Source organism: Marmota flaviventris, chromosome 10 (genome assembly GCF_047511675.1).
Source record: "Marmota flaviventris isolate mMarFla1 chromosome 10, mMarFla1.hap1, whole genome shotgun sequence".
NCBI lineage: Eukaryota > Metazoa > Chordata > Mammalia > Rodentia > Sciuridae > Marmota > Marmota flaviventris.
Window position 1 is genome coordinate 36,563,289 of NC_092507.1, and position 16,748 is coordinate 36,580,036.

Consider the following 16,748-nt stretch of genomic DNA (forward strand, 5'->3'; position numbering starts at 1 on the left):
TAGTTGCATGCTTGAAGTCCTGAGTTTGATTACCAGCCCCCTACCCCACAAAACAAAAAAGGAGATTCAAAAGGTCTGAGGTTTATTTATTAATAATGAACCAATTGTCAATTTCTTGGTTTTGATAGTTTACTATGATTCTGTAAGATGTTATCATGGGGGACACTAGTAAAGGGTACTCCTGAATTCTGTGATTTTTATTTATTTATTTATACTAGGGATTGAATCCAGCATGACTTGACTAATTTTTTAAAAAACTTGAGACAGGGTCTCACTGAGTTGCTGAAGCTGACCTGGAACTTGTGATAATCCCACCTCACCCCCGAAGTCACTTGGATTGCATGTGTGCATTTGGCCTCTGTATAATTTTTGTATCTTGCAGGAGTTGAAAAACAAAAGTGGGAAAGGAAAAACTATAGCAGAAGACAAAGGAAAACAGTCAATTTAGACATTTTTATTGTTGTATTTAAAAATATTAAGACATTTGAAAAAAATCACAAAGTTTATAAAACACACTCATACCCAATACTTTTCTTATTTAATAATAACTAATGCTGTATGTTGAACATCAACCCACCAGATCTCAAGTTTTACTTGCAGAGTTTAACTAATATACTTAAGAGGAAATACATACCTTATATGAAATATCTTAAAATATTTTAAAAAGTAACTTTCCCCTTAAACTCAAGAAGGGCTGATTTTGCTAATTCAGCCAGGGTCAGGGTAAGTTTATGGTTTTTTACTGATACTGGGTAGATGCCTAAATGCAACATGCTAGGAAAATGGACTTTTTAAAACACACAACATAAAACAGCAGTTGAGAGAGTTGAAGAGCATCTATTTATCTAAATTTGTTGAAATAACTGTTAGGAGTTTTTTCTTTTTTAAAAGGTTTCAGTGATGCTGAATAAGAATCTGGCCTCCTCATTAGCCTGTTATCTCACAGACAATCAAGTCATTTGTTCAGCTCTTTGTAATCAGCTGTTACCAATAAAGAGATTGTCTCCTACAGTGATTAGGAATCCAAAACTACTCAAAGGCTCTGGTTTCTCCAAGTACCTTCAGAAGATACCAGTTCTTGTATCAGAAAAGAAAGAGTTAAAGGTTTAAAATAATTTTGGCAACTGTCTGAGACGTTTTACATCTAAAAAGGTACCTACTGAGTTCATGCTATTCATTTGCTTTAAAGTTTCAGAAGGTTGTAAACTTTCAGGAAAAATTGGGACATCCCTTTCATTTTCTTTCTCAGGATGTTGAGTAAACTCGGCTTTTCCAGGCCGGAGGTTTACTGCAGGACCAGGCCTGAGGTTCTTTAATAAGAAAGCTGGGTTTTCCTTCAATTGCTGAGTTACTTTAGGCTGCACAACTTCATTTGTGATATTTCTCAATACTGGTACATCTGTGTTAGTGTCCATGGATTCACAGTTATAGCAATTAGTTGTTTCATAGGTATTCCTCAAAGGTTCTTTCTGATGACCAACTTGTGCAGCTATGGAAGTAGGGGTTTGATTCAATGAATTTGAACTCATACTATCTGCAGAGGTAGGAGGATCCTCTTCATCTCCACTATTATCACTGCTTTGTATGAGTCCATATCTCTTCAAGTATTTTTTGGTTGCAAATGACATGTTGCTTGGTGAAATTAAGCTAAGTCCCACTGTGTTTTTGTCTGTATTAATATGTAGAAGGCTAAAAGATGAGTCACAATTATTTTGGTTTGATCGAGTGAGAGACAGTTGTGACAGCTGATTTTCATTTAAATATTTCAGCGCTATAGCATTTGCCTCCATGCTCAAATCCACACCAGTGGGGCTTAAACCACTCATGCCAACATTAGCAAAAGACATGTAGTTTAATCCAGAGATCACTGCTTCTGGGCTGATGCATGCCAACACACTGAAAGACACAAAATAATAAGTCATCATTTTGAGTAATAGAGTTTCATCTAAATGCGTTCCTGAATATGAAAGTAACAAAAGATTTCAGCTTTAAGTGCATGGTGCTTTTTATCTGACTACTCGGACATTTAAGTTTCCATGACCTATCTGCCCATTCAAGGGATAAATACGATAACCTAGAAAGTAAAATTCATGATTTACAGACTGAAAGTGGAATACAAATTGATTTTCCTAAATTTGGAAAAATTTGTTTGTTCACTTACTCTGGTGCCAAAGATCAAACCCAGGGCCTTGGGCATACCAGACAATTAATTGCTCTCCCACTGAGCTACATCCTCAATCTCTGATTTTCTTAAATATGTACATCAGTCATGGTTTTAAGAACAAATACAAGGCTCTAAATGTAAAAGTTATTCAATACTGCTGTGTCATTTAATTTTCAACCATTAACCCTAAACAGCTAATATTCAATGTAAAGTAAAATGAATCACAAAACACATCTGATGATTTGACAGTACAAGCTTTGGTAAGTAGCTCAGAAAATTAAATTGCTCATAGTAGAAGAGATTTCCATTTGCAATAAATAAAATCATCAATTGGTCTTTGGATAGAGCCTTACAAATACACACATAAACTTTTTAAAAAAATTTTTTTCTTAGTTGTTCCAGGTATTATTTTATTTCATTTTTTGGGGTACCAGGGACTGTATGTGCTGAGCAACATCCCCAAGCCCTTTTTAAAAATTTTTTTATTTTGAGATAGGATCTTGCAAAGTTGCTTAAGTCCTCGCTAAATTGCTGAGACTGGTCTTAAAACTTATGATTCTCCTGCTTCAGTCACCCAAGTCACTAGGATTACAGGCATATAACACCATGCCCAACTTTGAGGTTATTTTTAATAAAAAGGGATCTGAACAGGGTATGTAAGTTGGATACACTCCTAGAAAAAGGAATGTTTTTGCTTTTTAGATGACACAACTATGTAACCATACATCTACTAGCTAGCATATTGCCTTGCCACCTCCAGAAGAACGTTTAGACTCTGTCAATAAATCTCATTTCTCTTCTCCAAAGTATATACATATCTCTTATATATGTATATAACAGATGTTATATGTTATGTATGTAACCTCTCCTCCTAAAAATGAAAAAAACCTAAAATATAAAGATGATCTCATTCATTCTAGGTAAGCTGGCCCTGAACAAATGATGAATCAATTAAGGTACAAATTTATATCTTCTCCCATGAGACTGCTACAATATACCTAAAATTTATTCATCTTTTAGAACAAATTTTAAAAGGTTACCTGGCCTGATCCACTTTATGTGAATTTTTCTTCACTTTAGTGGGAGAATCAATTTTTACTCCCAGGCTTCTTAGTTGCTTAAGAGTTGCATTCAGAACACAATCTTTGTCCACCAGTCCTGAACTGTGTTTTTTTTTCTTTGTATGGTAAACATTTTGGGTTCTGGTACATTCATGGCTGATAAGTACTGCTTTAGTAGATGACTGTTCAGTTTCTTTGGAGGAGTTACTTAATAGATGGTTCACTTGACCCTGATAAAAAGAAAAATTACATATTTAAAAATTACTATTAACAATCTTAGATAAGATCCTAAATAATACCACAAGGAAGGCCAGGGGAAGGCAAATTTACATTATCTTATCAAATTCTATAAAATATTTAGTATATCTGCAAGTATTAGGGGGTTTTTTACAAAAGAAGTCCACCTTCATTATTTGTCAGTCCGTACAGGAAAGAGAATAGTTGTTCTGTTTGAAAAACAAAATATTCATTTTTTAAACCAACATTTTAAAAATATATTGAGTAATATTCCAAGTGTTTTTAAGGATCTATAATAAATTCTGTATAAACAAGTTTTAAACCATGCTTTCATTTACAAAATAGTAATCAATATGTTTAGGGTTGTAAATTAAACTTTTATGTTATTTTCAGAATTACTTTTTTTTTTTTTTTTCACTTTCTAAAAATGAAAATGCCCTGTGATACTATCTCTGCTTTCTTGGCATTAAAGCATACAGGGTTAACACCAATCTAGGACCTAGCAGGCAAATAAAAAATATGTGTTCACTGATGAATACATGGAGTCCTAGTGAAGTATGTTTAATTAGCTGTCAATTATAAATAGAGAAATCAAATGTTCCTAGGTCAAAAATTTTGGATCGAATTAATAGGCAGGGTCATCTTACGTCCCAGTTCATGTTCTAAGTTTTCTAAGAAAATGAGGTACTCCAACTAAAGCTATCCCTACTGATTCAGTGCTCCTTTTGCTTTACACCACTTTTCAACTTGTCACAGAGTGGTTGCTTGTGTTCTTGTATTGTTATTTCTCCTATGTTCTCGTAATTATCTTTATATATCCACTTTTCTTAATCCCCTTTCTTAGACTAAGCTAAAAATTGAATAAATATCTGCTTACCTGAAGTCAATAAGTATTACCGTAAATACTCCACTAACTTTTCAATTTTCAAGCTTTTTACAAACTCTTTGCTTTTTTGTTGTTGTTGTTACTAACTTTAGTATGAATTTAGCACAATATCAATACTTACACTTACATTTAAAAAATAAGCTTTTTTTTTTTTGCTGAGTATCTGATAACTGGCATATTTACATTTAAGTTATCATAATTTATAAAAAGCTAAAAGAAATACATGATATACTCTTCATTAGGTAAAAATATTTTTATTTCAAATTCCCTATTAGTTTAAATCTAGGGAAAGTTTAATTAATATTACTTGTATTAAAAACCATCTCACAAAAGATGAAATGCTCCCCATGTTCTTACCAATAAATCCTGGTAGATGTTCTGGTTATCTGATGGCTGATGAGACAAAGGTTGCATTACTTGCTCAATTTTTGGTTTCTCAGACATTTCAATATTGGTATTGGCACCCTCTGTTGGCCCGGTCTGTAAGCACATGTTCATGCTCTCTGCCAGCAAGGCATTTGGAAAGAATATCGGCACATCGGGTTCTTTTCTCACATCTGAAGAAGAGCTGCATGATAGGACATTTAAGTAAATGTTAGTATCTTAGTATCAAGGTACCTTTAACTGTATATTTGAAATGTAGTAACTTTGGAAGAAAAGGGTAAGACTCAAGCAGCATCTGGTTTGTATTTTCAGCTGGTGGTATATATAAATAAACCATATTGACAAGCTACATATAAACTGGAACATAATAGCTTTTCTTTTTTTGGTAGTACTGGGTATTGAACCCAAGGGCACTCTACCACTAATCTACATCCCCTTTTTATTTGCTATTTTGAAACAAAGTCTTGCTAAGTTGCTGAGGCTACAAGTGTATACCAATGTGCCTGGCTTGTCCAATAACACCTTTTAAAGTTATGTTATGTGTAATGATTTCAGACAACTTTCTTTGAAAGTTGAAAAACAACCTGTTAATTTCTTCTAAACCTGATGCAATAAAAATTTAAAATATATAATTTGCTCACTTTGAGTTTTAAAATAATTGTCAAAATCCTTGTCAAATGAAAGTTCCTAAGTTGCCATCGATAGTCATATAGTTGATGGTATTTCTTTTCTTTATGCTTTTGTGTATTTTTTTCCAATTTTATACAGTAACAATTTATACTTTCAAAGTAAAAAATATGAAACATTTTAAGTAACTAGGGAAAGTAGTAGTATATTTCTGTTTATTATTATTATTATTATTTAAAAATATTTTTTAGTTGTTGATGTACCCTTTATTTTTTATTTATTTATATGTAGTGCTGAGGATCAAACTCAGTGCCTCACATGTGCCAGGCAAGTGCTCTGTCACTGAGCCACAAAACCAGCCCTATTTTTTATTTTTTTAATATTTATTTTTTAGTTGTAGTTGGACACAATATCTTTATTTAATTTATTTATTTTTATGTGGTGCTGAGGATCAAACCCAGGGCCTCTCATGTGCTAGGCAGGTGCTCTACTGCTGAGCCACAACCCCAGCCGGAAGTAGTATATTCTTATTAGAACAGTAATCTGTGGATTATAGAAAATGAAGGAAAGCAATAATGTTAGCTAGTAGAAGCAGCATTATTATTAGTCCAGGCATAGTTTAAAGTGCATCATCTTTTTTTCTTTTTAACATTTTTTTTAAGCTGTAGATGGACACAATATCTTTATTTTTATTTATTTATTTTTATGTGGTGCTGAAGATCAAACCCAGGGCCTCATGTGTGCAAGGCAAGTGCTCTTCCACTGAGCCACAACCCCAGCCCTCAAGTGCATCATCTTATGTAAACCTTACCAAAAAAGTCTATGAGATAGATATTATATATCATCTCCATTTAACAGACAAAGAAATTGAAGCACCCTAATTGGATATGTTCTCTTGCTTCTTTTAACTCCCATTAGCACCTTCTTTTTATGTTTTAAGTTGCATTTGTGTTTATTTATATTATAACTATCTGTGTGTTTATAATGCCTTGGGCAAATTTCTTTATCTCGATGAACCTCAGTTTCCTTTCCTGGGTTGAAAAACTGTGATAAAATTAATGGAGATTCAGAGAACCTAGCACAGTACCAGATGTACATAATGGGTGATCCGTAATTATTAGTTCAACTACTACTGCCTTCTCCCTGTGCCGCAAACATCAGATTGAGCCTTTATCTTCAACCATGTTGACCAATTTCACTTTAATGAAAACACCAGAACTTAACAATAATTAGGTGCTAAGGCACTGTTCTAATTATTTTACATATATGAACTCATTTAATTCCCATAACAATCTTATGAAACAGGTACTTTTATTATTCCCACTTCATAAATGAGAAAACAGAGTCCCAAGAGATCAAAAGACCTGTCCATAATCATACTGCTGTGATTCAAATCTGGCAGTCTAACACCAGAGACCATGCTCTAATTCACTGTTACACTGTATGTTCAAGGACTTGAAAATATATGTCCTGATGTCTAACTTAGCAAGCAAAAAACAAAAGCTAAAAAAGAACCAAAACATTACAAAGATCTCTCAAAAGATTTAAGATTAAAACAAAACCTTAAAAGATGACTCTTATATGCCAAAGAATATTAGGTATACCCAAAGGGTGGCTCCTGAAAAAATAATCATATTAAAAGAAAGTCTTTATAATACCACATACCATTATTCTCCATGGGGAATAAGCAATCAATAACCAATTAAGCTGCAAGGCAAATAAACTTATCTTTAACAGACTATTTCAACATCAGAAAGACTGATCCAGAAAGGCATCCAAGGGAGACTGAGAGCCCAGGTAGCTGAGGGACATGTATGAATACTCAGCAAGGGGAACTACAGCGTAGGTCAGACCAGATGTTTGGGAGGAGTCCAGAGAAGCACCAGAACCTCCATAGACAACAATGGAGATAGTATTTAATCCAACTCAATACATTTCCTGAACAAAAGACTAGATTTACATCTAGTTATATGTTAGAATCAATGAAGGTGATTAATTGCTCTAAAAAAGCAATTAAGTTCTTTCTATCAGTTAACTCAGATCTGTTTCTAAAGTTAAAAACCACCAAAGGATTAGAGATATTTAAAGTTTTAACTTGAAAACTCCCATAATCCTTGAAAATATTCTTCAGTTTACAGAACTAAGTCAAGGAGAATAAACAGAGATAACCATAGTTCATTCCTTGTCCTCCTCAGTTTCTGTAAATATTCCAAATAAAATGTGGATCTACAGAAAAAATTACAGAAATTAATATGATCATGACCCTGTAGGAACTCAATCTGGCCATGGTGATATACACAAAAGATCTTTTCAATATACTGTGGTACATCAATGAGTCCCTAATTGATTTATAAGATTAAAACACTGTGTACTAAAATGAGGAGATCTGTGGTTCTCTGTTGTTTTCTGGAGGGGCATGTTTATTGTTTTAACCACCACTGTAATTAGAACAATTTAAAATGTCAAATATTATCACAAGATTTAGGATAAAAATAGGTCATCCACTTTCTATCTGCCCCATGTCACCTTACCAGCAAGTTCACCTCTTTTACCTGAGGTATTTTATATCTACATTATTCTTTTACCTTCAAAACTTATCCTACATTTGATATTTTCCATGATTTCCACAGGTCCAAGCCATCCTCATCTTACTTGCTTATTAAGTCCACTAACCAGTCTCCCAATTTCCTCTCTTAAATCTCTTTCATTTGTTCAAAAAACAACAAAAAGGGTCTTCAAAAAAATGAAAATCAGGGGGCTGGGGTTGTGGCTCAGTGGTGGATCACTTGCCTAGAATATATGAGGCACTGGGTTCGATCCCCAGCACCACATACAAATAAATAAAATAAAGGTATTATGTCCATCTACAACTAAAAAAAATATTAAAAAGAAAGAAAATCAGGGGCTGGGTTGTAGCTCAGCGGTAGAGTGCTTGTATAGCATGTGTGAGGCACTGGGTTTGATTCTCAGCACCACATATAAATATATAAAATAAAGGTCCATCAACAACTAAAAATATAAAAAAAAAGAACAAGAAAATCAGATCATACCACACCATTGTCTGAAATCCTCCCCTGGCTTTAATGAATAGGGAATAACTCCAAAACTCCTTTCTTTCTTTCTTTTTTTTTTTTTTTTTTAAAGAGAGAGAGAGAGAATTTTTTTAATATTTATTTATTTTTTTTTAGTTTTCGGCGGACACAACATCTTTCTTTGTATGTGGTGCTGAGGATCCAACCCGGGCCGCACGCATGGCAGGCGAGCGCGCTACCGCTTGAGCCACATCCCCAGCCCCTCCAAAACTCCTTTCTACATCCTACAAAGCCCTATATGCTTTGGCTCCTGCCTTGATCTCTGCCTTCATTTTTTACACTCTTCCTTATCAGTCACTGTATCCAGTCATATTGCCTTTCCTGCTTGCTTCTAGATCTGTCAAGCTCATGCACAACTCAAAGTCTTAACACTTGGTATTTCTTCTAACCACAACACTCTTCCCAAAGATCCTGTCATGACTGGTTCCTTCTCATTATTCAAATCACTGCTCAAATGTCACCTCTCAAAGAGGCTTCCTTTCCCACCCTATTTAACATATCACACTTCATTCTCATGCTACCATCCAAGTTACACCGCACTTGATCACTCTGTTCATTTTCTTCATAGTAGCTGTCACCATATGATATTATATTATTTTGTTGCTTATGAGGATATATTTCATAAAATTAGGAGTTTTGTCTAACCTACTGCTTGATCTCTAGTGCCAAGTTCTGTGGGAGCACATACCACAAGTTCAAAGAAAATTTGCTGAATTTATTACCAAATGTGCTGAGGATCTGAGTTACTTTGGATTTTTTTTTTTTTTAAGGTGGACACAATATCTTTATTTTATTTTTATATGGTGCTGAGAATCGAACCCCGTGCGCCTCACGCATGCTAGGCAAGCGTGCTATACCACTTGAGCCACATCCCCAGCCCCTACTTTGGAATTTTTTTAATAGAAAATTTCACAATGAAAAGTTTCAAACAAGAGATTATATAATAAACTACCACATACCATCTGTTTCAAAACTTATCAATTACAAGACAATTTTATTTCATTTAAACTCTTAGCTATTTCGTCTTCCATTAGATAATTCTGAAGCAAATCTCAGATAAGTATTCAGGTTGTTATCTTTCAAAAATATTCTTTTTTGTGTGTAATTTTAATAGGGAATCGTAAAAAAATTTTATGATTCTGAGCCCCATCTCCATCTAGAACCTAGTATTATAAGAATCTCAAAGGTGAGGAGTGAGTGTATGTAATTTGAAGTTTTCTTCAGTTATTCTGAGTTATTCAGGCTGTTAACACATCCAGTGACTGACATCTGGGAATGGTTCAAGAAAGCTCAAAAATGACAGTTATGCAGACACCATATTATGGAAATATATCAATGAAAATACCATGTAGAAAATAGTTTTATGTTAGAGTAACAAAAAATATAAGTTTTTTTTTTTTTGGTGGGGGGGTGCGGGTACTAGGGATTGAACCCAGTGGCACTTAACCCTGAGTCACATCCCCAGTACACCCCCTTTAAAAAAAAAAAAAAAAAAGATTAAATAAGAATTGCACAGAGCCAGGCGCAGTGGCACACGCCTGTAATCACAGTGGCTCAGGAGACTGAGGCAGAAGGATTGCTAGTTCAAAGCCAGCCTCAGCAACAGCGAGGCACTAAGCAACTCAGTGAGACCCTGTCTCTAAATAAAATACAAAATAGGGCTGGGGATGTGGCTAGGTGGTTGAGTGTCCCCGAGTTCAATCCCCGGTACAAAAAAAAAAAAAAAAATTGCACAGAATGGTGATAATAGTAAATAACAATGCATGATATATTTCAAAATTGCTAAGAGTGTATTTTAAATGTTTGCATCATACCAAAAAAATGGTAACTATGTGACATGATAGATATGTTGAACAGCCTGATTTGCTCAGTCTACAATGTAAACATCTAAATGTATCCCACAAAATTGTCAATTAAAGATAAAATGTGAAAACAAAAGAAAAAAGAAAAAGACAAAAATAGGATGAAACACGAATAAAGGAAACCTTACTTGGATTCATTAACTGGCTGATTAAATTCTTCCACAGCAATGTTGCTTTCTTCAAAACTGGGAATATCAACTTCTCTTAATGAAGATGCACTACCTGGAGGACTTGTGACTTCATTATTAATATCGACAGAAAAATTCATGTCCTCACTAGAAATCTTGGTGTCATCTTGCTTCAGTTGAGAATCTTGATCATCGCCTGGTGCATTCCAAAACAGGCTGGCACCTGGAGGTAAAGTGATTTAACAGACACTGAAATAAATATTCAATTACAAAAATAATGAAAATAAAAGCTTGTTATGATTAGCTATATTATTTTAACACAATTATCTACAACTGTTTTCAGATTATATTTCCTCAGAAATGCCACAAAAAGTTAGGTGAAAGGTAGAAAGAAGAAAACTGGGACAAAGGGAAAGGGGACATCCTGGGTTCTGCCTCTTTTAAAGGAATGACTCTGTTTTACATATTAAGGTTCTGAATATTAACTGTAGGGTGTCTTTGTGTGTTGAAAACTGCTGCTCTAAATAGCAGGAGAAAATACATAAAATACAAAACCCTAGGATCTCTGGTTTTCATCCTTAAATAGAATATTTAAGAAACTATATTAGAGAGGCATCAGACATATATGTAAAAATCAAATGCTCCCCAATATTTATGGACCATCTGCATATATTTTCAGAGCTTTTTGCATATTTGCTTATACTTTTTGTTAAATTAACTACTTTTTAATTTTTTATTACCGGGAATTAAACCCTACTTAAACTCTGCTCTACTGCTAAGCTACATTTCTAGCCCTTTTTATTTTGAGATAGAGTCTTAGTAGGTTGCCCAGGCTGGCCTCGATCCTCCTGTCTCAGCCTCTCAAGTCACTGGGATTACAAGCATGCATTACCATGACTGGCTAACCCACTTTACCTTTGCCTAGTGTCATCGTTTCTGTGAAGTTGTACATTTGCTGTGCTAGTTATAGCTCTTCTAATACTCATAACAATAAATACATTTACTGGATGGAACTGGAGGCTATCACACTAAGTGAAATAAGCCAATCCCCCCCAAACAAAATGTGGGGGAGTGTGTGTGTGTGTGAAGATTCACCAAACTGGACAGAGAGGAATGGGGAAAGAAGCGGGGATGGGAATTCGGGAGACAGTAGAATGAATTGGATATAACTTGCCTATGTTCATATATGAATACATGATCCGTGATAACTCCATATCATGTACAATCCCAAGAATGGGAAGTTATGTATTATATGTAAAAATACATTCTACTGTTGTATATAATTAAAAAGAACAAATAAAAATAAATAATTTTTAAAACTTAAAAAAAAAAGAAAAAATACATTGTAAAATGTAAAATATTCATTACCCCAAATCTTCTTTTGTATCATCAGTGATCTGCATTCTACAATTTGGGAAACACTGCTATAAATAATGATTTAAAAAATATGATTAAAACCAAAAAGTGAATCCAAGTTGAAATGGTTTCTACTTAGGTGTTATGAAAATAAATGAATAAGGGCTGGGGCTGTAGCTCAGTGGTAGAGCGCTTGCCTTGCATGTGTGAGGCCCTGGGTTTGATCCTTGGCACCACATAAAAATAAATAAAAATAAAATAAACGAATAAAAAAGCAAGAGGTAACTTAGAATTCATTATTTTATTAAAGACAATTTTGAAAAAGATAAAAAGGTCCTGCTTACTCTATGTATCAATATATACCTTTAGGGAATTAAGTACATGTAGAATAAATGTGCTTTGAAAAGTCATTTGGTTAAAAAGACTATTAATAATTCATTTTATGTAGATAAATAATAACTAAATATGAATCTATGATGTTTTAATATATTTGAATTCATACATTATGTCTGAAAACATGTCTCAATTTCATAATCACTTTGAATATGTGAATGACTTCATTCAATTGTCAGTTTATTTACTCAATAGACATTGTTTCAGTGGTCCAGATCTCAAAAGCTTACAGTCTAGTGATAGATATAGATGTTAAGCAACTGGAATATCGTAAACACAGAATTTTACAAGAGAACATAGAAGACTGCACTTTGGTACATTTATTGGTTCGTAATACCCACAAGCTCCTTTTCTTTCTTTTTTAAGATATTTATTTTTTAGTTTTAGGTGGACACAATATCTTTATTTTTATGTGGTGCCGAGAATTGAATCTAGTGCCTCACGCGTGCTAGGCGAGCACGCTACCACTTGAGCCACATCCCTAGCCCCTCCTGCTCATTCTTAATCACCAGAAATACAATTCAGAGCCCCATGTTTTCTCATAGAGTCCATACTATTTTTCTTACCCAGTTTGTTCTGCCATTTCTCAACTCTACTTACTGAAATGTTGCATAACTTCTAATGCCCACACTCAATTACAATGCATAGATAAAACCTTACCCTGATCCCTCAAAGCACTGATGATTTATCTTATTAGAACTGCGTCTAACTTTAGCTATTTGGGAGACTGAGACAAGAGAATTGCCAAGTTCGAGGATAGCCTGAGCTACTTATTGAGACCCTGTCTCAAAATAAAAAAAGGACTGGGGATACAATTCAGTGGTAGAGCACTCCAGAGTTTAAAAAAAAAAAAAGGCTGGGGATGTAGCCAGGCCTTAGCATGCATGAGGGCCCTGGGTTCAATCCCTAGGACCTTAAAACAAACAAACCAAAGCAAACAAAAAGAATTAAAGAATTAGGTCCAACCTAGAAAAGTAGTAAAACCAAACAATGTATCATGTTATGTAATTTCTTATGTGTTCTTCGGTGCATCTTTCTTTCATAAAGAGTAAAATAACAGGGGCTGGGGCTGTGGCTCAGTGGTAGAACACTCCCCTGGCACGCATGAGGCACCACATAAAAAAAAAAATAAATAAAAGTACTGTGTCTACCTACAACTAAAATATATGTATATACATTTCTAAAAAAAGAGTAAAATAACAGACTTAAGTTATATTTTCATCACCTTGGTTTTATTCTATTGTACTCTGCACCAATTTTAGTATAAAAATCCAAAAGCCAGATATAAAAAAGCATTTCTTAAAAATTTCTTACAATTAAAAAAAAAAAATGAAATTACCTGTGCTCACAGCAATGCTTACACTTTTTTTCATGTGCGAGCCAGGGGAAGACTGTGCTTCCATGGAAACCAGCTCCATTTGCTTTGTAGCTTGCACAGTGTCTTCAACAATAGTTGTCTTAGGGGAACCAGGCTTCAGAGACTGTGCTTCCAGCAAACGCTGAATCTGTATCAATTAAAAACATACTTTAAATTGACAGTGAAGTTATCAACAAAATTGGCAGGAGAGTTTAATAATGAATTACAAAGTGTCCCAGTTATAAAGAGCTGACTTTTAACTATATTTTCTCACATTCCAATTAGAACATACCATGAAACTCTGTGTAGAGTCATTATCATTAGTTATTAAGAACACTTTAAGCTAAGTAAAAATTTAAAAGTGAAACATAAAAGTGTTTAGATTAGCATTTGTAAACTGACACTCATATAGAAAAGTCTGAATGGTTAATACTTCAACATTTTATTCCTACTTCACTAATAAATCAAGGAAGAATGGTATACTGTGAATCCATGTACCAAATATGGAACATTTTACACAAAATTTTCTTAATAATGTTAATCAGAGTTGCCCACATTTGGCCATGCTGAAACTGGAAATGGTAATAAATAATGGCCATCACCTTTTGGGTGTTTCTTGTTTGCAAGACAAGATACCATAAATTTTTATGAATGATTTTTATAAAAACCCCATAAAGAATATACTACTATAAAATACACTTTACCGACAAGAAAACATAAGGCATTGAAATTTTAAGTTTCTTGCCCAGATCACATAACTAACAAGTAGCAAAACTGAGGCTTAAAGACAAATAGCCCCTCCTCCTCCTCCTTTAAAAATTGAGATATAGGTGCTGAGGTTATGGCTCAGAGGTAGAGCACTCTCCTTGCACAAGGTCCTGGGTTCGATCCTCAGCATCACATTAAAAAAAAAAAATTAAAAAACAGTTATAAAAAACTGAGATATAATGCACATACCACAGAATTTACCACTTTAAAAAATTCATTAGTTTTAGTATATTCACAAAGTTTGCAGCCATCACTATTACCTAATTCCAGAACATTTTTATTAAACTCAAATAGACTCCATACCATTAACAGTTACCCCAACCCTTGGCAACCACTAAAATACTTTCTATCTTTATGAATTTGCCTACTCCGGTCATTTTGTAAAAACAGAACCACACAGTATATAGCCTTGTGTCTGACTTCTTTCATTTTTTCAAGGTTCAACAATATTATAGCATTTACTAATAGTTTTTATTGCTGAATATTCCATTTTATGAATATATGTCAAACCCTGTTTATCCATTCATTAGCTAGTGGACAATTGGATTATTTGTTTAAGCTATCATTAATAATATTGCTTTGAACATTTATATGTAGGTTTTTGTATGGAAATATTTTTTTCATTTCTTTTGGGTATACCAGAAGAGCTTCCCTTTATTTTCTGGAGGTACTGGAAATCAAACCCAGGGCCTCACAGGTGCTAGGCAAAAACCCTTCAACTGAATCATATCCCCAGCCCAACCCTGGGCTGTGATTTTAAATACTGTGATTTTTTTTTTTTTTTAAATACTGTGATTTTTCTATTTCCTACAAATGGTACACTGTATTTAACTAATCTCATTAATTTTAGTGGATTAACATTATTAGTATAAATATTATCAACAAATTATTAAGATCAGTAGAAATAAAGGCTGAGTCAACATAAAATGGCATATGTATTTATAGTGGTTTTGAGCATGGGCTTTAGTATCATGAAGACATAAGTTTAAATTATACTCTGCTACCTTTGGGATATTATAAGCTTCAATATCACCCAAAACTAAGGTTGTTGTGAATATTAAAAGAGACGAATAAAATAGTTTAACTTGTTGAATGCTCATCACAGCCAGGTCCTACACTAAAGTATTTTATAATAAACATATTTAACCTTCAAATCTACAGATAATACCAATCATCTCTCCTATTTTTCAATGAGAAAAGTGAGATTTAGAAAGAACACATAGGAAACACTCAATAAGAGACTTTTTATACATATTCAGGGCCTAAAGTTAATCAGAAAGTATGCTTTAACAATGTGCTTTCTCAGCAGATGCAGAGGTGCATACCTATAATCTCAAATATTTAGAGTCGCGGGCTGAAGTAGGAGGATCACAAGTTCCAGGCCATCCTGGGCAACTTAGTGAGAAAACCTGTCTCAAAATAAAATTTTACACTGGGCTTGGTGGTACATACCAGTGGCTTAGGAGGCTGAGGCAGGAGGATCACCAGTTCAAAGCCACCCTAAGCAAAGGTAAGGTGCTAAGCAACTCAGTGAGACCCTGTTTCTAAATAAAAACAAAATACAGCTGGGGAAGTGGTTCAGTGGTGGAGTGCCCCCCAGTTAAATACCATACTACACACACACACACACACACACACACACAAAGATATATTATTCAATAAATATGTGGGGCTAGTTATCTGATTAAAAAAAAAATCTTACCTCCACATCCAAACAAAATAAAATAAAAGCAACAATCCCACAGGGGAGGGATGGAGAGTAAATTTTTTATAATCTTGAAGGGAAGAAGACTTTTCTAAACATAATATACAACTCAGAAAGACAATGAGTAATATTTAACTTTAGATAAGCTAGATTATTATGCATGAAACAAATGGCCAAAATGCAAAACACTTAAGACAAACTGTAAAAGATTTCATGTGTGATAAAGAATAAATTTTCTTAATATATAATCTCTTATAAATTAGTTAGAAAAGGACTTAGTAGAGAATACTTAAATAACAGATTTTTAACCAAAGGAATACAAATGGCCATAATAATTCATGTTACTTATAATAATATAATGCAAATTAAAAGTTTCTAATTATAAACCTGATAATTTTAGAGTTTGATATGGCTAACATTGCAGATACAGGGTATTAAACTGGTATAACCTGGGCTGAGGGTATAGCTCAGTGGTAGAGTGCTTACCTATCATGTGAGGCCATGGGTTCAATTCCCAATACTACAATAATAAATAAATAATATAAAGAGGTTTAATTCTTTTTATTAAAGACAAGGGAAAAGACTCCCTCCTACTCCTTATTTAAAGAGAGAGAGAGAGAAAAAAAACACTGGTATAACCTCTCTGGCAGTCACTTTCACTCATTCAAGTAACAAAACATGTATTAAGCAACAATTACAAGTCAAGTACTAATAAAGGTGCTAAAACA

At 33.8% G+C, this 16,748-nt stretch overlaps 1 protein-coding gene across 1 annotated transcript in view; it reads right to left on the reverse strand.

Moving 5' to 3' along the window:
* Window positions 1-439: 439 nt before the first annotated feature.
* Window positions 440-16,748, reverse strand: part of Stil (STIL centriolar assembly protein) — a 42,643-nt gene continuing 26,334 nt past the window's right edge. The window contains exons 11-15 of the mRNA XM_027937388.2: window positions 13,530-13,695; window positions 10,442-10,664; window positions 4,706-4,916; window positions 3,205-3,455; window positions 440-1,896 (exon numbers count right to left, since the gene is read on the reverse strand). Coding sequence (XP_027793189.2) covers window positions 1,107-1,896; window positions 3,205-3,455; window positions 4,706-4,916; window positions 10,442-10,664; window positions 13,530-13,695 — 1,641 coding nt within the window. The 3' untranslated portion in view covers window positions 440-1,106. The remainder of the gene's footprint in view (window positions 1,897-3,204; window positions 3,456-4,705; window positions 4,917-10,441; window positions 10,665-13,529; window positions 13,696-16,748) is intronic.